The sequence below is a fragment of the Periplaneta americana genome, chromosome 17 (assembly GCF_040183065.1).
Source record: "Periplaneta americana isolate PAMFEO1 chromosome 17, P.americana_PAMFEO1_priV1, whole genome shotgun sequence".
In the NCBI taxonomy this organism is placed as follows: Eukaryota; Metazoa; Arthropoda; class Insecta; order Blattodea; family Blattidae; genus Periplaneta; species Periplaneta americana.
The window spans coordinates 4,375,107-4,401,815 of record NC_091133.1 but is presented as its reverse complement, the minus strand read 5'-3'; the positions used below and the strand labels follow the sequence as shown (position 1 = coordinate 4,401,815).

Here is a 26,709-nt window from a genome sequence, read left to right as displayed (position 1 = left end):
CTACAACAGATTATCTACACGCAGAGCTCTGTGTACAGAGGTACAGCTCCATCCTACCAAGCTGAGACAAATTGTTGTGAATGTGTCAGTCATCTGTTACAACATTTTCTGAACAAAAGATAATTTAATTGTAATAGTCATTGATTAAGATTAGCAGAGGCGATGTTTAATGTTCCAAGTCTGTTACATTCAATCACTTTACTGTTGAGATTTGTGATTTGAATGCAATATAAATCCTACAATACAAACGTAACAAATTATTTTCAAATCAAAGTGTCAATAATAAAGTATGTTGTAATGTTTGGCAGTATATTTATTTATTTATTTATTTAACCTGGTAGAGATAAGGCCATCAGGCCTTCTCTTCCCCTCTACCAGGGGATTACAACTACAATATTAAGAATACAGATACAATTATAATTACAATTAATATTAAATTTACAAATACAATAAAAATCAATGTACTAAAAGATTAACTGATTAATAAAATCTAGACAGTTTACTGTAAAAGTTAAGAAGAGAGAAACATTTTTTTTTATTAATTAAGTAAAAAATTAAACCTTCTCTACGCAGTAAGAAAATGCTTAATAAGCTTGCTTTTGAACGCTGCTAAATTCCGACAGTCTCTGATGTCACTGGGTAGGGTATTCCACAAGCGCAAGAGCGAGATTGTGTATGATGATGAATACGATGATGTCTTATGTGTTGGTATGGCTAGTATGCGGCTATTTTGCATGCGTGTGAAGAGATTATGATATGTTGACAGGTAACTGAAACGGAAGGCAAGGTAGGTAGGTGTAGAAGTGTGAATGACTTGGAAAAGGAGAACAAGTGAATGAAAATTTCTACATTCGTTAAGCCGTAGCCAGTTTAGAGTTGGAAGGATGGGGTAATGTGGTCAGCGCGACGGACATCGCAGATGAGGCGAACACAAGAATTATGAACACGTTGTAATTTTTGCGACTGGTTGACATTGAGGTCAGTCTGTAGAAAATCACAATAATCGAAGTGGGGCATTACTAGTGTTTCCACTGGTATTTTCTTGAGTGATAGCGGGAGGAATTTTCGAATGCTGTTTAAGGAATGTGGTATGGAAAGCACTTTTTTGGTAATATGGGTTACTTGGTTATTCCAGTTTAAATGCGTATCAAAGTAAACTCCAAGGTTTTTGACACAGGAAGCAAAAGGGATTATTGTGTCGTTTAACTTGACTGGAAGAGCAGGAGTAATGTTGCATAATAGACGTTGATGTCCCACTAGGATTGCTTGTGATTTTCTTACATTGAGAGTCAAGCCAAACTTTCTGGCCCATGCAGATATAGATTCAAGGTCCTCGTTAAGATTTTGTATTGTGTATATGTATTAGTGTTCTGCTCTGTCATTGAGGAGGAGTTGATGATGCACATTACCATGTTAGTTTGCTCTGAGGAATAGCATGACATCTGAACTTTGTTAATCATTCGACATTTTTGGAACAGATCTTTGAAGGGAAATATCCAGTGGTGGTGGCGGTGGCGGGGGCGGTGGTGGTGGTGGTTTTCAATTAATATATATTTTTCATAATTGTATCTTGAGATATTTCGATTCAGAGAAAATATGTACAGACGCAGTACAGTAATTAATTTTACCCTGTAATAATATAATCCAGGCAATTCCATGATCCAGAGGACATATCGGGCCAAAAAAAGAAACCCTAAAAATGTGTTTATTCACTGTTTAACAACTCTATTATAGTTGTGTATAGTTGGTAACAGTATTACATCACAGAAGTCTGACTCGTCAGGCATTTTTCCCTTGAAATTGTTCAAGTCAGCTTTATAGGGAGTTATTTCTGAAAAGTCAGGTTTGTATAATACACGTCACTGTTCGTTAACAGAAAACCACAATTTAAGTCCCACAGAAGAAGTGTGAAAGCAATGCTATGTATGTATATGTATTTATTCACACTGCAAATGGGTATATACGTGGTGGCAGTGGTAACTAATTACACTCAATAATGACAATAATGAACACAATTAATAATAAATTAATAATAATAGTAATAATAATAATAATAAATACTAATAAGAATAATAATGATAATAATAACAGGGAACATCCTAAATTAAATGAAGCACGATCACTTAAAATAACATTTAAAGTAAATCTAATTTGTATCTCAACCCTAAGTTCCAACTAAAACCCAGTAGTATGGTATGTTCATACCTGCACAAGTACCTTTCAGCACTACACTCATTTCGCTGACAACTCACTCACTACACTGGAACTACTACACATTTCACTGATTCTATCCTGATTTCACTAACATTTCACTATTGAAATACTTTGCCACTATAAACTATAAAGCTTCACTGACAGAAACACACTTCACTTACACAACACACACTTCACTGACACAACACACTTCTTCACTGATACAACACTTCAATAACAAATATCAATTACTCCTTTTAAATAGTGTGTATGATATACTACCGTCTATTAGTAAAGTCCTTAAGCCTGTTTTAAATACATTTTTGGTAATTTGTAAAGCCTTTAATAAGTCTGCAGGTAAAGCATTCCAGTCCCTGATAGTACGATTGAGAAAAGAAAACTTTCCAATGTCCGTCCTCTGTCTTCTTTCCCTCAATTTATATGAGTGATCTTTCTTTGAGTAATTTGGCGGCTGCAACCTATTTTTTATTTCTCTCTAGGCAGGCTCACCTCTGTATGTTCTGAACATTGCGCATAACCGAATTCGCGTTCTCCTGTCCGTGAGTGTGTCCCTTTTTAATAGTAAATTATTACGACAACACTTGAGGGCCCGTTTTTGAATCTTTTCCAGTGTCTTAATATGTTTTAATCTGTAAGGATCCCAACATGAAGCATCATATTCCATTACTGGATGTACTAGTGATTTATATGCAATCTCTTTGGATTTGTCAAAGCCTTTTCTTAGTACCCTCATCATAAAGTGTAACGCCCTCCATGCTTTTCCCGCTGTGTCAGTAACGTGTTCCCCCCCAGCTGAGATCGCTGCTAAATATTATTCCTAGGTATTTACATTTGTTAACTTCTGGAATGGTTTCACCCCCTACCATATATAATGCGATGTCTTCATTTCTTTTTCTTGTAAAGCTGATCGCTTTGCTCTTTAGACAATTTATTTTCATTTTGTTGGCTATTGTCCTATCATTTATTCTGTTGAGGTCATTCTGAAGAAGAGTAGTATCTTATAACTTTTTATTTCCCTGTATATGATAGAATCATCTGCGAATAAGCGAACCCTGGACAAGATGTTAACTGGCAGATCATTTACAAAAGCCAGGAAATAGACGAGGCCCCAAGACACTCCCTTGTGGGACTCCGGAAGTAATTTCAATTGGGTTCTATAATTCCTCCCCCACCCGTACTCTCTGAGTGCGACAAGTTAAAAATTCCTTGATCCATTGGAGTACTCTGAAGTCAATCCCCATTGATTGTAGTTTAACCAACAATATATCGTGATGGGCTACATCGAATGCGCGTGAAAAGTCAATAATCACTGCATCTAGTTGTTTATTTGAATCTATTCCGTCTTCTAAATCCTGACATACAGTTAGTAATTGACTCTCACATGAGTAGCCCCCCCCCCCAAACCATGCTGACAGCTATGTAACCAATTTGAATGATTCCAATGCTGCCTTAGATATGCTGAAATCAAGTGTTCCACCTGTTTGCAAACCACAGAGATGAGGCTGACTGGTCTGTGTTCAGTGTATCCTAATTCAATTAAAATTTCAACTGGTGATTGGGTGCAGGTGGAATATGATACATGATGACACTTCATTGCTAGGAGAAGTTTTGAAGAAATTGAAGTGAAATCCAGGGCACCTGCAGAAAAATATTGGAAACGGCCCGAAACTGAAGACAAAATATTTTACGCTTTGTCACAGATAAGAAGAAAAATCAGAGCAACAACAGTTGTGAATGACTGTGGAAATTTTAGCTTTCAAGATCTTTAATTCTGTAATTCATATTTGTTGAAACAGTTACATAATGATTTAAGAGAAAATGTTAAATGTTATGTTTTATTTAACGAGGCTTGCAACTGCAGAGGTTATATCAGCGTCGCTGGATGTGCCGGAATTTTGTCCCTCACGAGTTCTTTTACATGCCAGTAAATCTACTGACATGACCCTGTCGCATTTAAGCACATTTAAATGCCTTCGACCTGGCCCGGGATCGAACCCGCAAACTTGGGCATAGAAGGCCTGTGTGATAGTTCATTGTTCAGTTTGATGTGTACTGTTAGTCACATGTCCATGTAACATTAATTACAGTTTATTTGTCAATAATTTGAAGCTTTTGTAAAAGCTGTTTGTTTTTTGGATATACGTCATGCTTATACAAGCTGTTGTACCTGTTTAGTCAAGTGTCCGAAGACAGGTGCCGACCCCACAAGTGACATCAACAAGGCATCACTCATGAGGCAACTAGGCCAGGAAATAATGGGGTAGGGTGGCCAGATCTTTTCCTCCTCCAAACAAAAATTTTTTAGTTATAGCTTTCACCAGAGGGAATTTGAGATAATTTCTGATGCTTACCAAGTCCAGAGATAATGTTAGTCACGCTAATTATTTAAAGGAAACATGAACTCTGTTATCAGGCAAAAGTTTGTAATTCCTTCATAATAAGCTCCAGATGTGAGCTTTAAGTTCAGCATGCTACAAATATCTACAAATATTATTTTAAGTCGCATTAGTTTCAACATGAAACATTAGCCACTTGGAATTGCCTTCCAGACACGTAATTTCGACATATTTTTCACTCCTAAAAGTAATCATTTACTTCTGCCTATACTATATCGCTGTTATTTTCTCTATACTTTATTTCACATGCGCCTTGATTAGCATTAAGCCGAGTATGAGCACCAGACTGCAGCATGTGGCACTTGAATCACATCATACAAGCTGTTATATGTTACATATGCATTATGGTTCTGTTTCATGCAGGAAAGGAGTTTATTGGACCTCCACGTGGCTGGAATAAAGACGGAAAGTGTGGACCACAGCTCTGATCTCACATCAGAGATCAAAGTTGAGGAAACTGCAATGCCAACTAATTTTGTTACGGCAAAGTGTGGAACTGAGGTAAGTGCAGCCTGTAAAGTGTGCTGGCTGCTTGTCTTTATTAAACTGGTATTCTTTTCGTCGATGTTAGTTAATATATCACTGAACCCAGGGATTTCAGCATATGAAAAAGCCTTTAATGTTTTGAATGTAGAATTATTTACTCCTTTATTTCAATATGCATTAAATTTCTGTTATGTCTGTACATTAAATTACTTTCAGCTTTCAAAGTTTTATTGTCCCGCACCATGGTGTCATGCTGTAAGGTATCCAGCCTAGGACTCGCATTATGGAATGCGCGCTGGTTCGAGTCCTCATGGGGATGAAATTTTCTCATGAAACTTCGGCCAGTGTATGGGATCGGTGCCCACCCGGCGTCGTGATGCACTGAGGGAGCTGGGGTGATCATCGTGCTAACTACACGATACCTCCATTCTGGTTGGATCATCGTCCACCTCTGCTTCGGCATGTGAACGTGAGGCTGTGCCCAGGTGTTCATTCTGGGCCCTTAAAGGGTTGTGGCGCCATAGATTATTTATTATTTTTGTTTTATTTTAAAAGTTTATTTTCTAAGGGACAATTTCCTAGAATAAATGTGCGAAAATGTATTGCCCGGGTACATTTTCATTTAGATATTACAGTTTAGCCAGCGTTCTTGTTATCATTTCTATTAAAGAAATGTTCCTGTACGTGTAAAAATTAACACTTGATATATCATCTCACAGATCACGGTTTTTTGTTACTTATTTTATATTACCAACGTGTCTCTAGTTCTTCCCAGCCACGAGTTATAGTATACATAAGGCGGAAATAAATGTTGCTCTTGTTCATTTGTTTTCAATTTGAAATTGTGTTATTCTGGTAAAGATGTTATTTTAACTTATATGTCGCCTGTTTATTTTGAACGAGATAAAGGATTGTACTAGCCAGAGCTCCTGGCGCTCCCCTTACACATTACTTTACTAACCTAGTAGGAGCTAATTGTGAAACTTTTATAACACAAATCAATATACAGGGACAAATCATGACGTAGCGTCTGAAGTGAGAAATAAATGTCTGGTTTTATACCACCTTCTTTTTGCGTCATGTTTTCAAGATTGATATATCTTTGCTATGAGTGGTATACTAATATATATTTAAAAACTAAACCTCATTCATCGAGAGAAGATTATAGCTTTGGCTCATATTATGTAAGAATGTACAATGTATCGCTATAGACTATCTTGCTTAGAGAGAAATTGTACCAGAAACATGCTGGCTGTATTTACACAATGTGTTATGATAGTTGTGGTATGAATCAGTTTCCCAGTATTAACCTTGCTTCGCAGATCATAGGTATAAATTGGGATTCATTACTTGCTGAAAACAATTAACTGACTATGTGTAAAATTTGAATAGTATCTTTAAAACTGCCGTTAACTATCGGAATATAATCTATTGGTTCAGAAAAGCTACCAAAAATGTTATCAAAATAAGCAAAGACTGCTTCATGGAGAGCATTATTTCATGTTAAACATCAGATACTTCTCAACATTTGTACAGCTAACGTGCACTTCCCTAAATTTGCTAGAGTGTAATACATGTGAGCTCAAAGATCAGGTTTGCAAAAGGAATTCAAATCTTTGGGAATTGGAAACAGAATATCTCCGTCAATCATCTGCTCCTAGACTTATCTTCTGTTACTAAAATTGTAACTTGGCCTGGATAGGATATAAATGCATGCCAGGGACGTGGAAAAGAATCCACTGTTTCTGTAAAATTGCGCCATGTTTCGTTCCTATTCAAGATTTTTGTTTCAGGAGGAGTTGTGTGACTTGGGCTCAGTAAAGGACGAGGCGAAACTGGAAGTTACGGCAGAGGAGAATGAGATACTGACCCATAGGTGAGTGCGGTGTGCGAGAAGGCACGTTGTCATGAGTAACATTAGTTTACAGTCTGTTATGGCATTAGCCGATTTGTCTGTCTACTAAGGCTGGTATTCATAGTCGAGATAAGTCATACTTATATATGTTACTGTAAATGCACGAAGACCGGTAAATCTTAGAATTTACCGGTATAACCTAACATTTACCGTTATAGTGCGGTAATACCCCAAAATATCTTATTAGATGCATACATTTTGAACATTTACCAAGAAATGTTGGTAAATCTCAGGATTTACCGATGCGAACTGGTAAAAGCTAGATCAAAGAATCCAGAACGAAGAATCTCGTGCAGATTCAGACATGTTTGCAGGGGTGAAGCGGTTCCGAGAGGCTGCGAAAGAAGGTCTTGAAATGCAAGTGAAGAAAATGAAAGCAGCCACTTGTAACAAAATTCCAAAATTTTTAGTCGGATAGAATGTGAGAATGAAAGTACCGTAAGCAAAAATTGACGCAAAATCTATAACAGCAGTGATCATAAATATTTAAGATGAGTTTTATCAACTTGGTACCAAAGCTGGCAAACTGAAGTCATTGTACTCTAGGAACCAACTTATATTGTGTAAAGAAAATTTTATCAGTATTGAAGAATTAGAAAAAGAGGGAATTTGTGTACGGGAAGTGGTTGGTCGATTATCTTCGTTGGAGGACAAGGGTTCAAAGAGTGTAAATGTTTAAAAAGTGTTCAACAAAAGAGTGCTTCATAATGTTTGTTTTACTTTATTTGTGGACCTAGACTCTTTGAGGAGATGTAAAGGCTTTGTTAATTTTTATATGAAATACTATAACAGACAGTGCTTAAAATTATATTATTTTTCACTATTTTTAATATAGAATATTGTTTATTACACTCACATTAGAATGTATCAATATTTAAATAACTTAAATTAAAAATAAATACAAATTATTTCAGTCATTGCTGAGGTGATTTGTATTTATGTTTTTAAATAGATCCTAAAACAACCATAAAAGATGAATTGGAAATAGATATGTAAAAGTGCGAAGAATGGCAAATCTTAGTAAAGATTCTTTTTTCTTCTTTAATACGATTTTACCACAGCTGATAGATAACTCCTGAGATTTACCAACATCTCTTGGTAAAAGGTCAAAATGTATACATCTAATAGGATATTTCGGGGTTTTTACTGCACTGTAATGGTCTAGGTCCACCGGTAAATTCTAAGATTTACCGGTCTTCGTAAATTTACAGTAACATATATAAATCGAACTTAAATCTCGTCTCAATTGCAGATTTCTGTCCAAATAAGTAGTACTTATTATAAGTCGTGATTATTTTATAAGCTTTACTTTACAAAGTCTGTCTTCATGAAGTTGAACTTATTGCAATTCATAGTGACTCAAGTGCGACTTATGTTATGAAATAAGTTAAACTTCATGAAGCCAAGGGAACCCGTGACTTATGTCAGTTTTAACCTAAAAATTAACAACGTTTATGAAGAACTGGCCAAGGAAGTTACTGAAATGCAGTGAATTTGCGCCCAAAAGCATTACTTGCAAAACGTAATGGGTCGCTTTGAGTTTTATAATGATCTTGAATTCAAAACGAGGTTTCGTTTTCGCAAAAGTACGGTTTTGGAATCAGTACTTCCGAAAGTGTAAAGAACTCTAGCAAAACCGATATAGCGAGGTTTGCCAGTTCTTCTAGTACTTGTTAGCTTGTGATTTTATACACGGAAAACTTTGAAATGAGTTTAATATTCTTAAAATATAGCCATAACTGTAGTCTGTAATATGCTGTATGAGGTATTCAATATATAGGTGAGGTTAGGCTTCTTTAATATGCATGAAATTTGAGTATTATTAAGGATAAATTTCCTTATCCAGTCATTTTAAATTAAATTATTATGTATTAATAAAATGAATGGAAAACAAAGCCTTCTTGCTGTCATACTTATAAATGGCTTTCAGTGAACCCGGAGGTTCATTACTCCCTCATATAAGCCCGCCATCGGTCCTTATCGTAAGCAAGATTAATCCAGTCCCTATCATCATATCCCAACTCCCTCAAATCCATTTTAATATCCTCCCATCTATATATCGGCCTCCCAAAGGCCTTTTTCCCTGAACTCTTCCAACTAACACTTTGTACACATTTCTGGATTCACCGATGCATGCTACATGCCCTGCTTATCTCTTTCTATGAATAAAAATCCTGTTCCTAATTGGTGATTATTATTTCCTTCCCCATAGTACAAGTAATCTCCTATTGGTGATAGGCCATTCTCATCTAACTTAACCCCTTGTACTTCCACAAAGTCTAGTCTAGTCATTTTGCTACTAATGTTACCCCTCCTCTTCTATAAAGACTCGTGACATTCCAAGTACCAAATCTCATTACCTTATTCTTTTGCTATGGTCGCGCCAAAGAATCAATCCCATTTCGAGGCTTGTGCTGGGGTTCCGTAACAAGCTCTTTTTTACTGTGATGGGTTGTTAGCCCTTCGCCACACCTCCAAGCTGGAGGATCACCCCTTATCGGCTGTCCACAACTGCTTAGATAATATATTCATAGCTACCCTTCCTGGTGGTTCAGAGTTTCAAACGAGCGTAGAGCTCACCGATCATGCAACCACAGTAACAAATTAAGTTTTCTTACTGTCATAATAAAGGTAAATAAATTGTCAAATGTAAGAAGTTGTGGAAATATCGGCTTCACACTTTATAAAATTTATAGGTACAATACAGCCGACAAAAGGGACGAGAATTAATGTAGTGGAGACAATGTTTGAGATATGAAAGGTGAGATTTCCTTATCTCTCGGTTGGTTTAAGAAACAAACTCAAGATTGTCCCAAATATGACTTGTTGCCTGTGCAGTGCTTCAAAATTAGAGTTCGGAGAGAAATGACAACTTACCAGAAGATGATTCTTCCTATGAACCTGTGCCTGTTGCATCACCTGTATGGCAACCTTCGGTTTGCCTTTCAGGGAGAACTGATTAACAGAGTGTTTAGGAGGCATGATGACAAAATGTAAATAAATTTCATCATTAGTTTTCATGTATTTCACCGAAGTAAAATATTTATTCATTTATGTGATTTACCAAAACATTTAAAATTGAGACAATTTGTAATATCAACAACGAATACTATGAAGTTTTAAACAATAACCAATTGAAGTATTTGATAACTATAGCAGTCCCGTTTTCATTATGGACAAGCGGCATTTGTTTGTGAGCTTCTGATCTCAGTTGCATTATTGACCTGTAAAAATAATAATAATTACTCTAACCACCTGACCCACTTTAAACGTGTGCGGCATTGCCAAGTCTTGTTTTTCTTCATGGTGTCTAAACCTAGAAAAAATATTTAATATTCTAATTGTTGCTACCATTAACTAAGATCCGACAACAACGAGGTACTCCCAGTGAAGTTTTTTTTTTATAATGTAGTAAACTTTATTGTACATAAATAAATACATTATAGTTGAGAATAACAAGAACAGAGAAAGGAAAAATAAAAATAAAATAAAATAACTTGACACTTGTTTATGGGTATTGCCCACTGGCAATCCCGAAAGTACTCCATAGCCTCATATGTCATATCACTATGACGTTTTCTTTTTAGTCTTCTATGTACTGGATCTTGTGGTGGATTAGTGACAATGACTTGAAGTACCGGATTGACAAAGAACTAAATTGCAGTTAAAGTGCGTGCCGTTTCCATTTCAATGACTTGAGCAACAATATTGACGCAATAACGAAAATCTTTTACATGCCACTTGTGTATAATGAAATTTAGTAGTCTCTACTATAATTATGCTTAGCTATGTCAACAAATGTCCAATCTTTGAGCTTTTATATTTTTTGCTCGATCAATATCAATAAGTTGTTCACGCAACACAATTTCCGCAGCTTCTAGTTCTAATTTCGCCTTCATTCCTTTTAACTGAAATAATGAATTTCCTTCAAAACTACATTCCTCAGCTTTCTTGTGTGATCCACTAATGCTGCTGGAGTTGCCGTGGCTGTTGTTTCAACTGCAATTGAGTTGTATGGTCCAGCAGTAGAGGAGGATACCCCCTTCGGAAGGATGTGGTGCTTCCTTTGCGAACACAACTGCAATGTAAACAATATGTATGTCTAATAACTCTTCTCAGGTTCTCAGCCAGGTGAGTTGGCTAGCTCTGCCATCTTCTTCATTCTCCGAAGAAGATGGCAGAGCTAGCCGTCGAAAGCTTGGAAGCAAATCTCCACCTCACCTGGCTGCTTACCTGGCTGAGAACCTGAGAAGGGTTATTCTACATCAAACGCCGGGAAAGCCTCAAGTCATACAATATGTATGTCAACTGGCTAATTATGTTGTGTAGAATTTATTCTTCCTCATTCTATCACTTGTTAGGTCTAGTTATCTATTACCTCGCTTCATGTAAACATGATTTGATAATTTTCTTTATTAACAAATTATAACTAATAGGCTAAGAAACAAATTAAATGTTCAAGAGAGAATGTTGAATGTAACACTGCTTACCTTCTAGTTCATTCGCAATCATATCGGAGTAAACTGCTTCCGGAGCTTAGACCATTATCCGCGGGGTTATTTGTGCTACAGTTGGATCAATGTCCTTCACATTTTTACTAGAAGACCACCTCGTGTAGCCATCACTGTCTGACGTTCTTTGGACAAAACATTTTGTTGGTGGCATTTGATGTTCGTCCGTAGTAGCCTATCCGTAGATGTTTTCCAAGTCTCTGTAATCAATATAACCAAATTACAATAAAATTTCCAACTTCGCGTAAACGCACTTCATGATTTCTTTATGTTATAATATACACTTTTCAAACAAAATCGTATCTTAAATGTACTTACGTGTTCCACAATATAATTATGTCGACGAATTGAATACTTTTGCAATCTTTTATCTTGAAGAAACCGCGTTGGTCTTCTTGTTCTCAACAATCTTTGAATATTTTTAAATAATCTCCTTCAATACAGTCATCTTTCTCTATGTAAATAAAACATTTCGCTTTCTTCTTTCCATACATTAACTTACATGATTCATTTTATTTTATCCTACAGAAGCATACAAATTTAGAGACAAAAGAAAATCGACTATCTGATTTACATTGTCGTGACAGTGACCTTACAATTTCTCATACCAATAAGTTCGACTTATTTGTATATACATAAGTCACACTTATTAAATCAAACTTAGGAAAGTACGACTTAGGCCGTGTCTCAAAGCTACATTTTCAGCTGAAGTGAACTAGATTGTTGACTAAATAGCCGGATGTGACGTCAGAAGTTATGATCCAAAGCTACATAGTGCATAGCAATCAAGTCCGTAGTAGCTAATCAACGAAAATGCTTGCTTGATTGATGACTTGTTCACTAAACAAACATGGATACCTCATCAGCAATTGGGGTTATGAAATCTGAAAATGCTTTGGAAGTGAACTAATGTAAATATAATGTAAAATAACACGTTAACTTTGAACACTGACATTGTTAGTACCTTCTGCACAATGTTTTAAACATTACTGTAATATATTAAGCCCTTATCTTTTCCATATAACGGTGATATAACTCGTAATGAAACTGCATTAGGACACTGCCTTCTTAATTTAGTGCTGCACTGTGATGTCATGTTTTTTTAGAAAAATAGTCTATGAAGAAGGCCATGTTTCAAGCATATATTTCCAAAGCTCCCTAATTTGCAGTTCACAAGTCACCTAGTTGCTAGTCACTAGTGTGTAGTATGGACTTGAGCTTTGGGACACGGCCTTATTAGCCGACTATGAATACCGTAATCAGATAAGTTAAGGTATTCCAATAAGTATAACTTAACAAAGTCATACTTATTGCACAAATAAGTCACTGACCATGAATACCGGCCTAAGAAGTAGTTTGTAAGATGGCGTAGAACAGTGTACAAATGGGAAGCACTAGTGCGACACAGGAAATGAATCGTTTGTTTCAGAAACAACACTTCTCCAATGTTTGACGGTATATGAGTTGTTAGCACAATTGCAATTACCGACTGAAATGCTACAGTTTTGTGCAGAAACAACACTTCCATCACATAACTGCTGCTTGCAAACTTAGTCGAAAGTTTCCGTTTTGTGCAGTAACAACACTTATCCTGGAGAGGTGCTGTTTCTGTTCTCCACAAGGAGCGCTGCTAGTTTCCCCCAATAGTACTATTCCAACATGGCGTCTAGTAGTGATGAGGGAGCTGTTTTGTCCGTAGTGAAAAAACGAAAGAAAGGATTAAAAAGTGTTGAATACAAACGAGAACATGTGAAAAGAGGAAGAGTAAAGGGGTTAGAACATATCAACTATGCTTCTAAGGTGGTCGCAAAGAAGAATATTGGAAATGATTGCAAGTGAGTATGCCACAGTATTAATGTTTACCTGTTCAATAGCGTTGCTGTTATGAAAATCATACTTTGCAATGTAACATGATTCGTAATATGTTAAATCCATATTTACTCCTGTTATACTTTTCGTCACATAACATAATCTCTCTTTCCTTCAGGTGTAAATTGAAGTGCTTTGGAAGGTTATTGGAGGGGGATCGAGAAGAAATATTTATAAACTTTTATGCCAAAGAAACTAAAGACGAACAGGATTCGTATTTACAAGCATTAGTGGAAGTAGTGCAAGTTAAAAGGAGACGTCAGCAGGGACATGAACCAAAGAAGCCACGTTCGCGTAATTTCAAGTATTATGTGACATGTAGTTCTGGACGACAACAAGTGTGTGCCAAAGCATTTCTAAACTTGCCTGGTGTGACAAAGGGTCGCATTCGTCGTCTAACATCTTTGTTACTGCTTGGAAGATCTCCAAAGGATTTGAGGGGTAAAAACACTTCTGGAAATGCAACTTCTGGGGAGGTGTGTATATTAGTGGGAGATCACATACGCTCATTCCAACCAAAAAATCTCACTACTCATCAAGAGAAATAGAATATTTGAGCGAGAGGTTAAATATCACATTAATGCATGCCTCCTTTATGGAGAAGTATCCTGACCAACAGGTATCCTACTGGTTATACCGCAAAACTTTTAAGGAGCGATTCAGTCTATCATTTGGGAGGCCACAAATTGATACCTGCTGTACATGCGAACAACTATCGGTAAGGATGAAAAGTCCATCGCTGAATGATAACGCCAAACGTGTAGCAGGAGTAGAGTTTATTGTCCTTAAAAGAAGAGCCAAAAAGTTCACCAAAAAATGGAATATTGTTCTAATCTCTGCAAAGAAGACAATGAAACTGCTTCAATATGTATATATTATATGCAGAATTTGCATCTGCCAGAGATACCTATGCAGGAAGCATTCTATCTCAGGCAACTTAATGTTAAAGTATTTAATATACATAACTTGAGGGATAACACAGCAAAATTGTACATGTATCACGAGGGACTGGCTAAAAAAAGATCCAGATGAAGTCTGTTAATTTATCTTAGATTACATAAGCATCGAGTTACCAAACACAACAAAATACCTACACATTTTCTCTGATAGCTGCCCAGGTCAGAATAGGAATAACACAGTTGTTCGATTTCTCCAAACTCTTGTTACTACTGGCAGATTAAAAAAAAATATATACCATTATTTTCCGATTCGTGGGCATTCCTTCATGCCCTGTGATCGAGATTTTGGTGTTATAAAGGGGAAGATTCGCACATCAGACAGAATCTATTCAATAAAAGAATACATAGAGTTAATAGTTGCATCAAATAAGAACAACAGATTCTCTGCTCAAATGATACAAACTGCAGACATTTTGGACTTTAACCATTGGTGGAAGACCTATTTCAAGAAGTCTGTTCTGTCCATTGAGTCCATGGGAAGAGGAGTAAAAAGAGATCAGAAAGTAACTTTTCATATGAATGACTTTATGGAGTTCCAATATGAAGTGGATCATATCTCAGGAAGGAATTTTATTGATGGACTGACTGTTCATACTTTCAAGTTGTTCTTTTCTAGAAGTGTGCTTCCTATGCTGCCCAGTGTTCCTGCTTATCCACATGGCTATGTGGCTTTAAATGAAAAGAAATTATCAGACATTAAGAAATTGGAACCATACATTCCAACAGAATATCATGATCTTTATAATGAACTATATACTTGGCCAACGACATCAACTGATGACTAATCATGGTGATGCAAGAAAACGTACTAAGGAAGAGTAATGTTGTGTGTATGCTTTGATGCCATCATGAATTTATTATTGACATAATTAAAAATGTCCTGTTTGACAGAATCTTAGTGAACTTCTTTTTCTTTGCAAGTAATATTTTCTGCATTTTAAGTTGTGATTATTAGGCAGGTTATGCTGTGAAGTTTGAATGAATGGGTTTAAAACATGTTCTCTAACTTATATTAGCATTTCTATATTAATTTAAGGTTATTAACATTGAGAATCTACTTGTTGTTCTTGTTATTCCTACTGTTTGTTTCAGAAACAGCACATCTCCTCCAAATTAAACAAATTCTGTAGATGTGGGTATTGAACTCATGCAAATAACCAAGATGTCAGGATGTTTGTATTTAGTAAATGATCAAATGAAAAAAATACCACAAGTGTGAACAATAAAATATGCCTTACAGAACGTTTTTTCAATTTCCTGAAAAATGTTACTGAAGGGAGAAGTGCTGTTTCTGAAACAAATGATTCAAATGTAGACGTCGGAAATCATGGAAAGAGGAAGACTTTATGAAGGCTTTGTGGGATGGAGAGTTAAGGCCCATTCACAATGAAAATTAAACACAAACATAACGTAAGCACAAAACCTTGTGTCCATGTTATTTAATGAAAGCATTCACAATGAATTACATAAGCATTAACTTAATCTTAATCATAAGACGTTAACACGAAAGTTTGCAAACTCCAAACTTTCATGCTTATGTTTATGCGATTTGGAAACAGTAAACAAGCGGAAAGCGTGTTTTCACCTTTTGTTTAACATCTCATGGGCTTTGCCTACAGGCAATATTTTGATCTATTGGCCGTGATGATAGCTAGGCGCACAACATGGAATCATATGACGAAAAGTTGATTATTTTACATCTCGTTCCTTTGATTTCAAGTATTGAAAGCCATATACTCATGCCATTGTAGGTATTAGAAACATAAATTGAATAGCTACATCATCAGTCATTGTGCAATTCTCCATTTTTATGTAATAGATTCTGTAGTTTTGTTGATTCGGTATGTTTGTTTCCACACACCTGTTATGTTTACGTTATGTTTAATTATCATTGTGAATGAGCCTTTATGCACACAATGTAAAACACACAAGCTGCTGCTTGAAGATAGATGGAATGGTATACCGAGTGTGATTGTTACTGATATGGAAGACTGAACATATGCTGATATTGACTCCCTCTTCTGCTAACACCACTGCCAATAAAACCACCACTACTACTGCCACATGTGGTGCTGCCTTAGCTCCATTATCCTTCACCTTGCTCAGTGATGCTTGTGCCGCTGGATAAAGCGCTTGCGTAGCCTTGTCTAGTACTTTATTACTATTATTATTACTATTATTGTTATTATTACTAACATTATTATTATTAATATTATTGTTATTGCTATTATTCTTATTATTATTGTTATTCACATTAAATCGTGGATTCTTTTATTTATTTATGTGTCGTAATTTTAACCGTAGTTTCAAAATTAATCTAAATCTCGAACAGCAGCTCAACAAGAACTCCACCAATAATTCGGGATGGTTTGGGCTTCAGTGTAAGTTAAGTATTATTAATATAAACGTCGCTGTGATATTTGATAATATTTTTACAGGCTGCATATTCAAATCTAACCCTGCCAAAAAAAGAATCCTAATTTATGCAGTGATAACTTGCCTAAACTAAGATCGAATTTTTTACTTTACTATTTTCCATTGTGTGGTGCCTTCAATATTATTCCTTGCATGCTAATATTGCCAGCGCCCTGTGCTACATATCTCGCTTGTTATTGATGAATTTGACACGAATACATAATTTGTCATTGATGTTACATTTCATTAAACTACGCATATCCTTGGCTTCTACCCCTATAGTGAGGCCCTTCGTAACATACGTCACCATGCTGTCCGTTCTGTGCTGGCCGAGGCACTGAAGGAAGTAGGGTTTACAGTCCATCAAGAGGTGCAGGGACTAGCCACACAAGGAAGTGTTAGGCGAATTGATGTCATTGCCATTAAGAACAACTCGGCATACATTCTCGATCCCACCTTCAGATTTGAAACACATGCAGATCAACCGCATGAGGTGGACAGTGAAAAGAAACTGATCTATGAACCAACAATCCCTTTCTATAAATATACATATATCCTGTCCCACATTAATGTAATAGGTCTGATGGTGGGAGCACGAGGTACCATACCCTCCTTCTTTGCCAAGAAATGTAAAAACCTGGGGCTAACACACAACATTGTGAAGGAAATAGCCATTAGTGCCCTCAAAGGATCGGTTCAGATATTGAGAAATCATTTGTATGGGAGTGATAATGGAAATTTCAAGTTATCTTAAACGATGGCAGTTGATTGGTTTAGATATCAATGCCAATATGTAAATCCGTACTATTATTTTTCTCGCGGTATATGGCATATCATTCTAACCTATCTGATGATATTCCCCCCCCCCTTCTTAACTGTAAATGAGCACAAACGCTACTTAGATGTAAATTTTTCTGACATTTTGTATATTCGATTCCCTCATCGTTTCAAATGCATATCATTTTACCTTTCCAAATTATATGTAATACGCTTTGTCAAATCTGGCAACCTTTTCATAAGGGAAGCTAACTTTCTTCTTCTTCTTCTTCATAATATGAGTGTCACCTCCTGTTGAGTTGCACTGTTTAAATATAATTCTAAATTTAATATTTGTGTGAATGCTGATTTAATGTGACTCCTATGGTCTAATATAATCTAATATAGTCTAATGGTTATTTCTGATAGTTTTACAGACAGTCATGATCGACAATCGTCTGATTGCGAAGGATTTGCACTTGAAGACCACACAACTGTTTATAAGTCTGGCGAACATTCTGTTTCTTCCGCAAACCTAATTCTGGCTCAAGGATCGAAGAAGCTATTCAAATGCCGTGTCTGTGGAAAGTGTTTCTCGCAGCCAAGGCAACTAAAGAATCATGAACATATGCACACAGGTAAGAAACCTTTCGAGTGTCATGTTTGTGGAAACACTTTCGCGGATTCGAGTAACTTACGTAGCCATGCCCGTCTTCATACAGGTGAGAGGCGATTCAAGTGCGATGTCTGTGGAAAGTGCTTCTCGCAGTCGGCCTCCCTGATGATCCATAAACGTGTTCATACGGGCGAGAAACCTTTCAAGTGCGATGAATGTGGAAAGTGTTTCTCGCAATCGGCTTCTCTAACTTATCACCAACGCCGGCACACAGGAGAAAAGCCATTGAAATGCCAAGTTTGTGGAAAATGTTTCACGCAGCCAAGTCAGCTAAAGAAGCACGAACACCTGCATACCGGTGAGAAACCTTTCAAGTGTTATGTTTGTGGAAAGAATTTCGCGGATTCGAGTAACTTACGGAGTCATGCCCGTCTTCATTCAGATGAGAGACCTTTCAAATGCAATGTTTGTGGGAAAGGCTTCTTGCAGCAAAGTAAACTAAAGAGTCATGAACGCGAGCATACTGGTGACAAACCGTTCAAATGCAACGTGTGCAGAAAGTGTTTCTCTCAGTCAAGTAAACTAAGAAGTCACCAACGTCAGCATTCAGATGAGAAGTCATTCAAATGCAATATTTGTGGAAAGTGCTTTTTACGGTCAAATCAGCTAATTAGGCACGAACGCCTACATTCTGGTGTGAAACCTTTCAAATGCAAGCTATGTGGGAGGCCTTTCTCGGATTCGGGTAACTTGAAGAGCCATGAACGCATTCATTCCCGTGAGAAGCCATTCACATGCGGTGTTTGTGGAAAAAGTTTCACGCAGTCGAGTACTAAAAACAAGCACGAACATCGGTGTAACGGTGAGAAATCATTGAAATGCAATGTGGAAAGTGCAACTATATGCCGACTACCCTAGAAAGTTATGTACTCTACCGTATTGGTGAGAAACCGAATTCTGTAAGTTCGTTCATGTACGAACCATGGATCATCTTATGGCATGCTCTGGTTGGGATTGAAACTGAACTGAATCTTGTCGCAATGCTTTTTCGGATCATTGTGTACTAAATCCAGAGATGTTATAACTGTCATCATCTTTGCTAAGAACGGGCTGGTTTTATATTATCCTTTCGCAGCTAATTCAAATTGTAGAAAATAGAATTTCGATAATCTTCTATGAAAAAATAACAAAATATAAAAGGCAAGAACTCTGTTCATTCTATGTCGTCTACTAGCAACACTCACCTAAAAGTAGTTTTTTTATTATTAATTTATGTACATTTATTATATTTTTAGTCAAAGTTACATGTTGAAATTGTAATTAAGTATTTGAATACCCAAATAATTTTCATTCTCCTTTTTGGCCAAAATTTAAGCAACATGTGTAGTTTTATTATTCGTCTGCACTATCAATTTCCATCTTAATCTCATTGATGGAACAGTCGATTATGTCTTCAGTATCCAGGGACGTTGGTGAGCCTACGCGCATGTGCGAAAAACGCACTCATTAGTGCATGCCTTAATCCGCTCACTATTTCTGATTGTTCTGGACCCGTGTCAAAAGTTTGTTGCAACACATGAACGCAGTACATGTTTCCGGTTCAGGACTGGTTCGAATTGTGTTGGAACGCTTTTTCTGTACTGTGCATACTCACTATAGTTACGGATGGTTCCTGACTGTTGTTGGACCGAACCTAATGCTCATTACAGTTACAGGAACCATTCAAATGTAACATAGTGGAAAGGTCTCTATCCGATTATCCTACAATGTCATGAGCACTAGTATATATGTGAGAATGCGAAATGTGGAAAGTGTTACTCTCTAGCATTGCTTACGAGATTATACAAGCTGGCGCATAGCACTTGAAATACGGGTGTAAGATCCGTAACACACTTGCAGAGTTTTCGCCAGCGAGAAACGTGTTGCGAGAAAATTAAAATATTGATAACATTGATTCAAATGGACGTCCACACACTGGAAGAGATTCTCGTTCGAGGCAAAAACCTCGCGCGAGTTTCTCGCGGAAGTCGGTAGCTCAGCGAATTTTCTTGACACATTTATCAAAGATGTTTGACATTTGTACTCTTTATGACGATTGAGTGTACAAAAAGATATCACAGGTGGCGATGAATTGTATTGGTTTGCGACGCTGATACAACCTCTGCAGTTGCGAGTTGAACATTTGTATTGTTTTTATTTGAAAATGAGAAAAGATGGCTGATAATTGCAGTCAGAAACTTATCAAACTTGTACGATGTCACCCGTAGGCCTATTTTCATGATACACGGGATGAAAACTATAAAAACACGAAACTTAAAGAAGAAATCTGGAGACATATCAGATTACCTGAAAATAAATAGGGCTATATTTTATTTTGATGAGATTTAATAGTATTAATTAAACATTTGAAATAATGTATCTATATGTCTTAACAGTTTACATAATTTTAATCAGAACATAGCAAAGAATCCTCTATTATATCATGAATGGAAAAAAAACTGTGGTCCATTCAACCTGAAATAACGCCTAAACGTATCATCATTCAAATCGAAACCAGTGTCCAAAACTCGCCCTTATTTTCGTAAGATACAATGTGATTTGCAGATATTTCTGGCTTTAATTTTAGGCCTACTTTTTCTTTTCATTAACAAAATATGTTCATGTAACTCCATTTCCTCATCATCTGAAGACTCAGATTCAACATAGCGTTCGTACGTAATTTGTAAAGTACGACAATATACTTACAGGTTATATATTTAAGTACGGTACGACAATATACGGTAAGTACATAACCTATAATATTTCCCCCAAAGAGTGATTACTATAATCAGAAAAATGCTTTCTGCATGAAGGCAGTGCATAGATGATCATAGCGAGGTGTGATCTGTGATAGCGAGAACTCGCCAAGTGTGTGGAGAAAGGCTCTTCGCCTCTTTCTCGCAACACATTTCTCGCTAGCGAAAACTGTGCAAGTGTGTTATGGACCTTAAGTGGTTCCCGCGTAATGCCAATTCCACTGCTCAGAGCACTGTTTGGTTCTATAATAGAGATTCATAGCAGAACATTTAAATGACGTTGACATTTGGGACATTTAAAGGACTCACTGTTGCTTATTAAATGCTTCATACAATATTTCATGGTCAATAGACGTAATTGAAAAATCTACGTTTCAATTATATTAAAATGAATGGCTGTCATTCTTGACATTAAAAGATATTACATATTATAAAATAAGGCACTACCTTCCTTTTGTTCAATTCATACATCATACCTTTTCGGAAATAATGAAAGAAACTTAATACATTTACATGAAACTCTAGTCAACACTTTCACATAGCCGCTGCTGCTAACTTCCAGTGAATTAAGATACTGTCTTATCTTCCATTTCCCTGAATTCATAATTTAATCATTTGTAAGTAGGCCTAACTTTACCTTTTTTTTTTTTTTTAATATATTGACGTTGAAATGTTATGATTTTTACTAATGCAAACAGCAATCGCAATACATGATTAGTACAATTGTGCGATTATTCTTGCACACTTTGCAGTGGTGAAATAAATATCTAATAGGCCTGCTGATTAACCTGTAGTCTGTAGTAATAGCAAATGCTGTGATATTTTAGTATGTGTAAACATTTTTTAAATTAGGAGTTAGAAGTAAATTAAATTAGGACGTTAGTCAGCAATATATCTGATTAGAAAAGTTTTCCGCATTTGACGATTTCCCGAAACACAAACAAATATCTCAGTATTCTCAGGGACGACTTTTTTTTTTTTTTTTAGAATTTTGCCAGCCATAGGCACATTCGCATCTGCTCTCCCCGATCCCCATTTCTCTTTTAGTAATGTCTGCATCTCGCTTCCCTGAGGTGTTTTCTGTCGTCACTCATGACATGTGAGTTTAAAGAAAACAAAGAAAAATCTTCTGTACACCATACGGTGATTTTAACAGACTAAAGTAGGCCTACCTGATGTACCCAGGATCTTGATAATTCTAAGGGAAATAGCTTTTATTTTTAACACTGTAGTATGTGACCTAATCTATTTATGTAATATTCATAGACCCTAGTTTATAATTGGCTAGAATGGGCAAATACCCAGAGCAAGGGAGCAAGAGAAAGTATTTTAAGGTAGGATGTTGAAATAATTGTTAAATACATCCTCAATAAAAATGAATATTTATAAATAATGTAATAAAACCAGCCTTTTGTTTGGTGAATTGGCACAATTATTGTTTCACATTTTTGTTTGGTAATAGAAGGGATGAAGTTAAAGAAAGAGGTTAGGGTGCCAACACTTAAATTGTCCAGTTTTCCAGTGGCCTAATCCCAGGGCCTAAGTATTCATAATAGGTGTCATCCTCTTGTATTATTTTTATTTCAGTAAACGGTTGGTTGCACTGTATGATTGCTTCATCGTCCATTATGAATTTTGATCAGATTATCATAAGCTGATTAATGTACACTGTAAGATCCTGTGTTCAGACATGGAGAATTCAGGGGAAAAAAGTAAGAATTTTAGTCCAGTAGAAATTGATTTACTGCTGTCTTTAGTTAGTACAAAGAAAGATATATTAGAATATAAGGAAACCGATAGTGTATCTTTAAACGACAAAGAAAAAGCTTAGCAAGAGCTAGCAGAAAGTTGCAATGAAATTAGTGAAACTGTAGTACCAGTAAGAGATTGGAAGATATTAAAGGGGAAGTTTGAAAACCTAAAAAAAAAAAAAAAACCTGTAAAAGGAGATTTTCCGAAGATCAAAAATAGACATCAGGTGTAGGTGGAGGCCCATATCAACCGAACTTAATAACCAGGGAACGGATTTATATGGACTAAAAATATATGAAATATGTAAATATATATGTAGTTATTTTTACCAAAATATGGAATTAAATATGGATTTTTACCAAAATATGGAATTAAATATGGACTTAAAATTATAAAAAAATGACTATGTACGTTAAATATTGGTACATTTTAATCAAACTAAACAAAAAATATAATGGACGTACCTTATCTTCCAATGTAGTTTCAACAAAACACAATTTTTATTGTCTGTTACCATAACAATAGGTTACAAACATTTCTTTCAAGTGCTGAAAAGTGAATCTTCTTCTATTGTCTCTGAGGATAGATTTATACTGACTAAAAGAGCGTTCGACGTCACAAGAAGTAACTGGTACATAATTCAATTTCACAATGTCTGCTGGGGATAAGTCCAAGTTAATCTTCACTGTTGATTCACCACTCATCACAGCAACAACCTTTTGTAGTTCTTCATATCCAGGGTTTTTTGAAAGTACAGTGTCCACCTTAGCTCTTACTGCATCTGCAACTTTACCTCTACCACGATTCAGTTGTTCCACAGTACTATTTATAATTTCAAAACTTTCAGATAGTGAAAGGTGCCTATTTTGGAGACTTTTGAGCGTTTTTATGATGCATGAAAATGTATGCTGAATGTGAGCTAAGTCATTCTTCACACTTATGTCACAGGTAACTGTTTTCGCAGTATCAATTGAGACTGCATCTTCAGAGTCCAATGCAAGGAGAACATTGTTAATAGAGTCTATATGTTCGGCATAATATTCAACTGCTTCTAGCCATGTACCCCATCTAGTTAAAATTGGCTTTGGTGGCAATGGAATTTCAGGGTACATTTCTTTCAACACGTTAACTCTACTGGGAGCTTTGAGAAATACTTTTTTCACTGATGAAATCAACAAATCTACTTTAGGGAAATTGTCTCTGACCACTTCTGCCACACGATGAAATGCATGCGCCACACAAGTAAAATGAGTCAATTTAGGATATACAACAGATAATGCTTGTCCAGCTTTGACCATATAAGGGGCAGCATCGCTAATAAAGAATAACACATTATCGTACATAATACCCTTTGGCCACAGGATACCCATAGCTTCGTTGAACAGTTTAACTATAGTTTTGTTATTGCACTTTTCTAGAACATCACAATGTAAAAGAATTCGTTCAGAATATTGTTCACTTAACAAACCGATAACTACATTACCAACAAGTCTACCTTCTTTGTCGGGAGTCTCATCAATGGAAACCCAAATTGAACTATCTTTAATTTCATCTCTTATCTTCTGTATTGTCTCATCGTAGATGGATGGAGCATACGTCTTCCTAAGTGTTGACTCATCCGGGATTGTATGTTGAGTATATTTTTCAAGGAATTCCCTGAAGACCTTATTCTTTAGTTTGTAGAGAGGAATATCAGCAGAGATGAGAGAACGGCACAGGTCGATGTTAAACTCAGATCTTACATTCGATGTTGTTGGTTGTGTTAAAAACAATTGTCTCTGCTTGGAATTTAGTTGTTTGTTGGCCTGATGTTTACTAGTTGTAATGTGTTGTTGCACCAGGAACTTTTGTGTAGATGATACTGCACACTGACACAAATTACAAAATAATATTTTATTGTCAGTTGATAAACCATCTTCTTTAAATTCTGAAATGTAACTTGTTAGTTTTGATTTTAAATTGACTGAATGACGTACTTTTGGCATATTTACCGTCTTTATAGTATGATTTACAAAACTGAACCTATGTGTACTCTGACTGGCATTTAACTGTTGAGCTGCACAACTGAAGTCTGTTAAAAATTTTAAATTAAATTAATACAGTTTTGTAACTTACTTTCCCATTGTTGATAGGACTGCTAATTTTCAAATAACTCTGATGTTAAAGGGATTACTGAACATGTGTTTAAATCTCTATTGTTGAAATGTATTTTTAAAAGTTAATGGAATTTTGTTTTGTTTTATTGTTAAACCTAATATAATATGGACTGTTTTATATGAAATATGGAAAATATATGGAAATTAACGAAAATATGTACTAAACTCTAAAATATGGAAAAATATGGAAAATAAAAGTAGGATTTTTCAACCCTACACATTGTGAAACATAAAGATAATGCAAAATATAAATTATATTAGCTTTATAAGTAAATATGTATTTACATATAAATCCTTTCCCTGTTAATAACATATTAAAATAAAAGAGATTATTGGCACAATGCAACTAGAGGGGCTACTATCTATATGTGACTCAGATTGTACTGGCCAGTCATCATTACTCGCATCTGTGGAGCACCCATCTGCAAACATTGGAAAAGCACTATTTCCTCCTCAAATCCAATCAATTCAAGATTCCAATGTAACTCCTATTTCATCTGTGGATCTATACAAGCCTGTAGCTTCTGAATCCCAAGCATTTGTCGCAGGTGACGACTCAAATTCCACTGATCAGGTCATCATTACTCGCATCTGTGGAGCACCCATCTGCAAACATTGGAAAAGCACTATTTCCTCCTCAAATCCAATCAATTCAAGATTCCAATGTAACTCCTATTTCATCTGTGGATCTATACAAGCCTGTAGCTTCTGAATCCCAAGCATTTGTCGCAGGTGACGACTCAAATTCCACTGATCAGGTAATTGAAGATATACCAATAGTATCTCAGAATAATATACGAATTAATTAAGTAGAAGCCATTTCATGTAGCAGTCAATTCAGTATTAGGGACCTGAGGGAACCTATTTCCACTCCACTCCTCATAAAGAAGAAAAGACCATTACTAGACAGTTCATTGGCAGGAAAGAAACTTGTGGCATTATGGCAAGAAAAACAAGTTCTGCAGTTACAAAAACAAGCAATAGAGGATCAAATTCAGTTCCAAAGGATGGAGCATGAATTTAAAGTACCGCTAACATATGTGAAAGAAGAACATACAGTGAAGATGAAACTCACAGTCCTTCGTATAAAAAAATGAGTTCGATCTTTCGATGAAAAGAAACATTCTTGAACTTGGTGTTAGGAATAGGGCATTGGACCTTAAAACAAACAGCAAATTGAAATCACAAGATTTTGAAGTAGTTATGATGTTTATTTTATTGAAGTCTATATGTTCTTTTTTATTTAAATTAAAAATTCAATCTAACGTATTAAATCACATTGGGTAACATATATTTAAAGGCAGTATTGATAACTTCAGTTTTGTAGTGGTCCTAATATGTTATGATGTTATTTTGATATTGTCATAATGTCATTCGGTTTATATCATTCACTGTATTAATACCATAATCAACATATCACATCAGGTTATCGTGCTACTTAAAATAGAAGATATTTAAATTTATGTAGCTTCTTAATAATTGAATAACAAGTTAATGAGTAAGTAGTTTAACATAATTCCAATTGAAAACCGAAATTCAATGCATGTTATCACCTATCACATAATTAATATATGGCTTATTTATAATATGTTAATAAAACATAAGAAAAAAACAGTAGGCCTAGGCCCAATTATAACATGACATCAAAATGTTCATAAATCAGTTCTGTTAGTTTAATTTCTAATTATTTTAATAGACATGAACATAATATGAAATATACAAAATATTCCCTCCAGCTAATTTCTTATATGTTAGAAAATAAATACACTGGATATTTCAAGTACGGTAAACTGTATATAGTGATCGTTGCTTACGATAGTGATTGACCACTTAAGCCACTGTCTGATCACGGCCTCCTTGAAAATATTT

General features: G+C 35.7%; 1 protein-coding gene across 6 annotated transcripts in view; it reads left to right on the top strand.

Annotated features, from left to right (window-relative positions):
- Positions 1–21,921, top strand: part of LOC138692569 (zinc finger protein 235-like) — a 52,366-nt gene extending 30,445 nt beyond the window's left edge. For 4 of the 6 annotated variants that reach the window (XM_069815554.1, XM_069815553.1, XM_069815550.1 and 1 more), the window contains 3 exons: positions 4,974–5,111; positions 6,890–6,972; positions 17,951–21,921. In XM_069815554.1, coding sequence (XP_069671655.1) covers positions 4,974–5,111; positions 6,890–6,972; positions 17,951–19,055 — 1,326 coding nt within the window. In that variant the 3' untranslated portion in view covers positions 19,056–21,921. Of the gene's footprint in view, positions 1–4,973; positions 5,112–5,312; positions 6,973–17,950 lie in introns of those variants that run through there. The other 2 variants (XM_069815555.1, XM_069815556.1) reach the window with 2 other exon arrangements.
- Positions 21,922–26,709: the final 4,788 nt, after the last annotated feature.